The sequence below is a fragment of the Sceloporus occidentalis genome, unplaced genomic scaffold, assembly GCF_023333645.1.
Source record: "Sceloporus occidentalis isolate IW3139 unplaced genomic scaffold, rSceOcc1.0.p SCAF_27, whole genome shotgun sequence".
Classification (NCBI taxonomy): Eukaryota; Metazoa; Chordata; class Lepidosauria; order Squamata; family Phrynosomatidae; genus Sceloporus; species Sceloporus occidentalis.
In genome coordinates this window covers 8391183-8400347 of record NW_028317007.1, presented here as the reverse complement: position 1 = coordinate 8400347, position 9165 = coordinate 8391183, and the positions used below count along the sequence as shown (strand labels likewise).

At 36.5% G+C, this 9165-nt stretch overlaps 1 protein-coding gene across 1 annotated transcript; it reads right to left on the bottom strand.

Moving 5' to 3' along the window:
• Nucleotides 1-523: 523 nt before the first annotated feature.
• Nucleotides 524-8758, bottom strand: LOC149299899 (claudin-10-like). The gene is made up of 5 exons (XM_089485852.1): nt 8554-8758; nt 3159-3320; nt 2577-2655; nt 1502-1612; nt 524-647 (listed from the first exon to the last, which is right to left on the bottom strand). Exons 1-5 carry the CDS (start codon nt 8756-8758, stop codon nt 524-526), a joined length of 681 nt encoding a protein of 226 aa, XP_089341978.1.
• Between the last annotated feature and the right edge of the window lie 407 nt (nt 8759-9165).

The following is a 9165-nucleotide window of genomic DNA, read 5'->3' as shown; positions in this document are numbered from 1 at the left end:
TTATTGGTGAGACACATCAGAGACATAGAACAAGATCAAAGATACAGATGGGGCATAATACTTAAACTAGTGCTGCCATAACAGCCAGGACCTGTATGCGTCTCATATTACTGATTGGCACGTGTAAAACACGGACATACAACACATGGTTTGTACAACTGAACTGTAGAAGAACCGATTCTCAGTTCGTATACATCCCACACACTGCAGGGTAGCACTTTGTATATGCTGTTTAGCAACATGTGAAATGTGTGTGCAGAACAAAATGGTGCATACGGCAACCGCACATAAAACAGGACAGGAGAAAGACATAAAAAGGATTGCGCGGAAGAGAGGACAAAATAAGGGAAAATATGGCTGACGGTGATTGAAAGGTTAAGAATTTAACTGGTGAGAAACACTGAAGAAAAGCCCCTAATGGAATGGACATGAAATGCATGGATTAAGTAGTCTCAAAAGAAGCAATCCTTGCTTTGTATACAAATAACAATTGTATGATGTCATTATTGTTGGCCAAATTGCTTTAAACATAAGCTGTTTTGTTAAATTCATTTGAGGATCTGGGATTGGATATCCGATTCGCTGCTGTGGATGGTCTTGTCCTTGAAGTGATCACTGATGCTGCTGCTGCATATGAATAGTCCGTTCTGTAGAGAAGATGTTGGAAATAAGTTTTTTTCTCACAGGAATTTATGTTTATAATACCCACATACCGAAAATAATTCTGACTAGTAACTAATTATCAAAAGTCAACAGCACTGATTACTATATTAACAGCATTTTTATGCTCATCAATTTCATACAGGCACGTGGGAAATTCGTTTTCTAGTTGACCATGTTTATGTGTAGACCACTGTCCAACATCTATCGTCTATCTATAGATTTGTTCTAGCATACTGATCACTCCTTTTTTATTCATATCATTTTATGCTTGGCGGGGGCTGTTTCTGTTGCTCTAGCACGAGGGAGTAGAGATCAGCAGAGAAATCTGGGAAATGTCCATCAACAGCAGTAATGGAAGTAACATATATGACAGAATGACCTGTCATACAGGGCCCCAAGGTAGTCAGAGATGGCTCCAGCTTGGCTGCCAAACAAAGATTGCACCGGCAGGACCTCCATTGTGTAAACAGGATGGCTGCCAGGGGGAGATTCAGTAGCTAAAGGGGATTAAAGGTTGGGTTGATAACATATACCTGTTTATCAATGTCAATGCAATAATGTGGATATATAAGGCTATGTTTTACAACAATAAAATGTTCAATTTGTTCTTCACAATCATGGTAGTCGTGACTACTTTTGTAATCTAAGACAAAGATCCATCTATTAGCCTCTTGAGGGACACATGAAGGGTTCATCTACAGCCCTAACTAAGCAACCCGTTACAACATCTAAGCAGGATGCTCCAAGAAGAGGTAAGTTTCAGTGGTCAGTGGTAGTTTCACAGTTATAAAAATAAGAATCAGTATCAAGCTCATATTAAAAAATATTAAATTTTTACCGTGGCTGCTGGTTTATTTCAGCAACAAGGGTAGCACAGAAGATGCAGCCACCCACCAAGCAAAGTGCAGCTCCAGCCCACCCGACAAACAATGCTGTCCCAAACTCATATCTGCAGAAAAACAGAGCTATATATTAAATCAATAGCATTCAAACATTACAGAACATTCATGTATCTGATGATCATTCTGTGACTAGGCTGGTGAATACCGTGGCACTTTTTACATATATGATGACAATACGCATAGCGATCGCACCCCGTCTGACTTTCAAAGCTATTGTACCTAGAACTAGTAAACCAAAATGACATGAATGTGGCTCCAGTCTACTGACAGATGTACAAATCTGGGTTCTTTTGTTTCACTAGTACAAGTCTGTAGACCATCTGAATCAGCAGAAAGTAGAAGAATTGGTTTGCAAATTTGTGGATGTGCGACAAATGGAGCAACTTTTACCCTTTCATTATCAGAGAGCTGAATAATGCTGCCCTGTGATAAGTCCTCCACTAACATTATACTGAGAATGTTGTTGAATCCCGAGCCTACCATGGACTAAAATCAAAACCTAGCAAAATAAAGAAATGTATAAAATATATTGCCTGCCAGGTGAAGAACATTTCTAAACCAATATTTCAGGTATTGTGTCCAACAAATATGTCTAATGTTGTTTAGAGAATTAAGGTAAGATAATTATATATCTTCTTGAAACAGGGTTGCTTTGCACCTGTCACTTGTAGACACTTCTAGAAGGCTGACTTTGGAGAGGCTGACTATGAAATCAACCTTAAGTTGCAATGTCCTAGCAAGATGTGCTTGGAATTCAATTCCTGTTGGAATAACCAGCCAAGAATTTTGCATGTAGATCCAACTCTGTCCAATACCAGCTACCTAAGTAATAAATTAAGTATAGAACCCACTCTCCCATTATGCAGGTTTAATATAAACTGTATTGCCAAAGGTACTCAAGTGACACCTAAACTCCAACAGCTGAGGTTCTTGTTTCTGTACCAAAGTTCAAGCAAGCCTCTGTAGCGTCTATAACAGGTTTTCAATTTTGTCATAGATGATTACTCTTACTTTTGAGGTACAGACGGATCGAAGTATTCACTGGTGGTTTTGTGTGCATACAGGGAACAACCAGTTAAAGAACATATACCTGCAAGATATCAGGATGAAACAAATCAAATGACATAGCCTTTGGTTGATCTTTTTTGATCAGGGTTTGTCCCTTTTGGCATAAAACAATAACTGAATCTAGCAGTGACAGTCATCGATTACCTGTGTTATTATATCGTTATTTCAACTTTAATTCTTATTGGAATATTTTCCGATGTTTAGAAACGCTTGTGAGAGAAGATAACTATTCAATTAGGACATCTTTATCCACAATAGACAAAGACATTGAGAGGTCCACAGCATGTATAGTAGCAACATATTACATATATATATATATATATATATATATTGTTTATAGTTATGAGACAATCTTGAATGTTACAATTCGTATTTGAGTAACTAATTTGCAATCACATGTAAAGTGGAAATCCATCTTAATCTAGAATTCACATCAGGTCTGTACATTGGTTAATTTTACCTTTCAAGAACTGTTTTTAAGCTTTTAACTTATTGAGTAAATTAAAGTAAATCAAAATTACTCACCTGAAAAAATGAATAAAAGTCCAGCTAAACAGGCAATTTTAGCTTTTGTTTGGTCACTTCCTCCAATTCTTGTGCACTTCATCCCAATAAATCCAAATATAGTTCCAAAGAATCCCAAACATATAGCAGAAATCATTAGTGCTCTACAGGCCTGCATAAAACCTGAAGATTAGACACATATTCAATTGCTTGTTTTTCTTCTGTTAACAATTAAAGCTTTTCCATATACTGCACCATATCTTTTGAAACATTTTGTACCTGACATAACAGAATATCCTGCAAATAAGTAATTTGTCATTTTTAAAGAACAATAGGTACATTATAAAAAGTTGATATTTTTATTGAACCAACATAAAAAAGATGAAGACACATAAGCTTTGTGAGCTTCAGATCTGAAGAGGAGATGTTTGAGGTCCTGAAAGGTTAGGTGACTTAACATTACACACATGCTAACAGCATACACTTTCACATTATGACACTGCCAACACATACACACTTATGCCATACAGTAAAACAGACTCCTGCTAACACCATTTAGTAACACACACTCACTCTAACATCATGCATTTACACAGACTCTCACTCTAACACCATAGACACATTCACTCTAACACATACACTAAGTGTAACGCCATAAAGTGACAAACTCACTTCATACATCCACATACTCACTCTAACTTCATACATATACACACATTCACTCACTCCAACACCATTCACTAACACACACACTCTCCCAACATACAGTGACACACTCCCTCCATACATTACACACATTCACTTACTCTAAGACCAACATACACACTTGCTCTGACACCATACCCTTACACACACACTCACTCACCATGGTATGGTGTACTGCCACCTCCAATGGTCGGCAAGGCATCAGTCACCCCAGGATGAGCCAGGATGTTTATGTGTAAGGGCAAGGGTGAATGTGCGTGTGCATGTATGTATGTTTGAGAAGCCATCTGCATGTGTGTCTTATAACATTAGCACATGTGGGGGTGTTTGGATATGTTATCGTGTGTGTAAATTTGGTGGCTGTGGAAGGGGACTTTAGTTGATGGCAAAGCAGGAGGCAGAAGTGAGTGTGTATATAAGTAAAGTATAGTTAGTGTATATGTATGGGTAAGGGATGTGTGTGTATATGCATGATACATGAAACATTGTTCACTTTAACACCATATACACAAACATCCATGCTAACACTAACACACCCACTATACAGTCATAGATTGAAGTATTCACTCTTGTGTATTCACACCACACACACTCACTCTAGCACCATACACTTACATAAAGACACTCATACTCACGCATATGCACACATTCTTACCTTGCGCAAAGCATTTCTTTAGCTCACACTCTGTACAAACTTCTGTGCTGCTGTCCCCCTGCTACTGCAGGGTCAAGTAACTCACGTTAGGTGAGCCTACTGAGCACCTTGGTTACCGGGTGCCTGAAGGTGCTGTGCACCTGCAACACCAGGCTTAGTGTGCCCCTGCAGTTAACAGTATAACAAGAGCTGCCATAAGTGCAGACATACAATATGTGCATTAGATAATATGAACGCATTATAAAAGGAGTTCCCTATCACGAAGAGCGTACAGTCTAAGAAGTAGTAAGGCAAGTTGTAGAAAAAACCTCACTATACTATATATGACAAATAGACTTGTTTGTGTATATGTGGTAACCGCATATTCCATGTGGCACTTCCCTTTTTTAATGTTACATTTCTGTAGTTGTGTGTACTGTTTATTAGCCAGGCCAACGTTCTCCCCCCTCAGGGTTTGCCTGCTTAAGCCTGTACAAATCTATTTTTGTCTTTTTTTCCTTGCTTGTGGCTCTTTAATGAACAAACACAGCAAACATGAAATGCCTGGCACAAAATAGGATTGCTTCATAAATAAATTGTTCATCCAAGTATGTTTATGCTTGCTTCTAAATTAGTGGTTAGAGAGCTCTAGCCCCAGCATGCAACTCGTGTGCTTCAGATCTATGAACGCTGACAAACCTCACAAAGTTAGAAATGGGGGAAAAAAACAGTTTACCATGCTGAAAAATCCAAAAGTGTGTATGTAGGGGAAATGTTACACATGTTTTGTTAGTAGATTGATGATTTAACAAACGCTTCTTACACTTTTCTAGTGATTTCAACAGATACTGCGAGCAGTGTAATGAGGCAGAAAATCCTTTTTCAGCCGTCCACGTCTCTGTCTGACACCTGCTGAGTCACTGTGTATGAGAAACGCTTAAACTCATCCTGTATTCACGTTAAGTAAAATGTAACCCCTATGACATCATATAAAATGTGTTTCTAGACACTTGTTAAGCATTATAAAAACTTTGGGGAAATAGTTGGTGCACCAGGATGCTATAGGTGCTATATTTTTGCATTTTCCATGTTCAGTCTGGTTGGATACTTAACAATTGTTTATCACAAACAATATGCAGTGGCTTACTTAAGGAGGGCAGGGGGGGTCCACCCCAGGTGCCACAATTGCTGACAGGCTGACTCCCCACCCCTTCAACTTCTGCAGCAATGCTGGCACCACTCATACGTCTATTTCCCAAAGACAACTGGATATGACGCTGAGCACGTGCACTCAACTTCTTTGGTCGACCATAGCGAGGCCTGTTCTGAGTGGAACTTTTCCTGTGAAACCGCTGTATGGTCTTGCCTACCGTGCCGTAGCTCAGTTTCAGGGTCTTGGCAATCTTCTTATAGCCTAGGCCATTTTTATGTAGAGCATACTCAGAGAGTTCTTTGCCATGAGGTGCCATGTTGAACTTCCAGTGACCAGTATGAGAGAGTGTGAGAGCGATAACACCAAATTTTACACACCTGCTCCCCATTCACACCTGAGACCTTGTCACACTAATGAGTCACATGACACCGGGGAGGTAAAATGGCTAATTGGGCCCAATTTGGACATTTCCACTTAGGCGTGCACTCACTTTTGTTGCCAAGGTTTAGACATTAATGGCTGTGTGTTGAGTTATTTTGATGGGAAAACCAAATTTACACTGTTGTACAGGCTCACTACTTTACATTGTAGCAGAGTCATTTCTTCAGTGTTGTCACATGAAAAGATATAATAAAATATTTACAAAAATGTGAGGGGTGAGATACTGTATATATATATCTGTTTAAAAAAATCACAATATTTTGGTAAAAGCCTTTTACATTTTATACTAGTGATAAAAATTATGGTGGAAGTTCCCCATTAACTCTACTGACAATAAAACCCTATCAACGTTGATACATTGATACATACTACATTTTTAAGTAAATTGTTAATGTAATTTAGAGATGAAGATTCTGTCATGATCCATTATGTTATATAATTTTGATGAGTTATGTGGATGCAGTACAACATAGTGTAATTAATGAACCAGGTGATTGACAGTTGGCATCCATGCTTTTTTTTTCTATTTGTTTAATACACTATTTAAGGTTACAGTTCAATAAAATCAATTTCACAATGACATTAACTATTGTATGCACATTTCATGGCATGTCAAGCCAAATTAAGTTTCTTCTGAGAAACATTCAAAGACAAATAGTGACAAATAGTACAGAAGCAAGAGTCCCAATCATGCACGCACATATAAACCCTAAGAATGTAATACAAATTCATAGGAGGTTGGTGACTCAAGGTCATTATCTGCTTGGACTTGGTGGAGCCAATTACAAATAGGGTAAAAGTAATAGAAACAGTTTCAATGTTAAATATCAATGAAGTTATGTTGGCACCATGTAAGGTCAACAGGCTGAGTTAACCAGTAACCTAGTAGGTTGGTTGTATGATACAATATTTGTTGTGGCAACTGTGTTGTATGAGATGAACCAAAAGAGTTTGAGGCCACCACTTTTTAGAGCAGCAAAATCAAGAGAACATAAAAATTAGATTTTTTCCCCCTCTATCTGGAGCACATAATGTCTGATCTCTATATCTTGTTATTTAGTATTGTATTTTTAGCCCATGATATTGTTACACAAATAAAATAACAGACTTTTTATTAAAAAATGGATAGGAACGTGTTATCTGATTACAATGGTCTAACACAAATATGTAATTAAAATATCTTGAAAAATCTTGTTGAATTGACATGTTGGTCCAGCGGCATGATTGTAAGAATTAAGTATAATATATTTTTTAATAGACATTTATTTTAGGATAAGCTTTCAAGAATATGAAGCACCCTTTATCAAGTACAATGCCATACTGACTATTGATAAAATTATAATTAAGTACTACAATAAACCAAAGAATCAATATAGACAATTTGAAAGATCAATTTTTGTAAGGATCTTAAAGATCTCATAGCTGACTGGTGTTCAAAACGTATCATAGATTTTAGAGCATTTTTTTTTATCATGCTTCTCGTATGTTTATTAACTGTGGAGCGTGGACAACACAACAAATTAATGAGCCCTGATTAAAAAGGTGTACATACTGGTAATACCAGCTATATCAAATACAAATACACAAAAATATATCATGTTGTGGATGGACATTACTAAATATACAAAGTTTTTTCAAAACATGGCCACTAAACCGTCATATTATAGACTGGGTCTGTACCCATGCACATAAATAAAGCAGTTTTAGTACATTTTTGAACCAATAGAACACAAGGGGAAGAAAGAAGAACCTACCTTTGAGGAAAAAAAATAACATGTTTAATAAAAAAAACTAAACATTAAATTAAATAAATTTACATGGATTGACTGCACTCTGTTTATTACATTGTTGATGCATGTAAAGTTTGAAATATTTTGTAGTTGACACGTCTACTTTACCAGTATTGTTCTGAATTATTAATTGAATGAATTGTTTTCCAAACAGAACACAAGTTGAAAATATTTTAATAGCTATTATTTAACTCCAAAACTCTTTTATTTGGCAATATGGTTTGTAACTTAGTTACATCAAGAAGGCAAAGTTTATTAATATATTTAGAAATATTTTATACTAGGGGTATGTTGGCAATTGCAGGTTTTTTAAGCATTGCGGTATTCAATATACTTGTGTGTGTGTGTATAATTATATATATATATATGCACATAGCATAATTTTCACATAAAAAGTCTCATCCATTGTAAGTTAATTAAAATGATTAACATTTGTTTATAAGTTTGTTTTCATAGACTGTTGAGGATTCTATTCATAAAGAATAATGATGGGTAAAAAGTATGTAATAATTAAATAGCGTTTAAAAAACATCTGCAGCAAGGAATATATATATATATATATATATGTATAAAGTTATTCTGAATACAATTGGCATAATACTTCACAGTCTATTTAGTTTCATTATGAGAATTGTTTTAAAAAGTATATAATAAAGTGCTCACCTTAAAAAAATGATCTTGGACAGTTCTTACCTTCCAGCCTAAAGAGGGTTAAGTGGGGTCTGCAGTGGTATGAGCCCAGGGCATTCCCGGCACAGTTCATCCAGAGACCCTGAAAGACCCAAGTGGCGGTAATGACCGAGGTGGCTCGGCTTGTCACCTTCCATTCATTTGACGTGATGGCACCAATAACTGCTCCGGTTCCAGAAATACAAAATATTAAAGCTAATACGTGCATCCCAATCATATTCCAGGTATAATGTCTAAGCACTGTGTGTACTAAAGTGAAGAACACAGGTGGACGCACTCTGCATTATCTGTAATCTATTGAAATTACACATGAAGCAAAAATAATAATGTGCCTTGTAAAGCACGGTTTTCATGCTTCAATGGCCAAAACTCTGCTGAGGTGCTTAGGATTTTCAGCTGGGGGTAAAGAGTAAGGTGGAGACACAACTATAATGAAATACAAGTATACATGTTTCCAGTCCCTAAAAGCCAACTGCATTAATTTATCCAGATATGGATATAATTTTGGAAAGAAATGTTACATTTTTACTTTTATTTTGACCTTTCTATTCTTTGAATTTAACTTTGCTAGTTAATGCTAAGATTTCACATTAACCATAAGATTAATCAACCTCA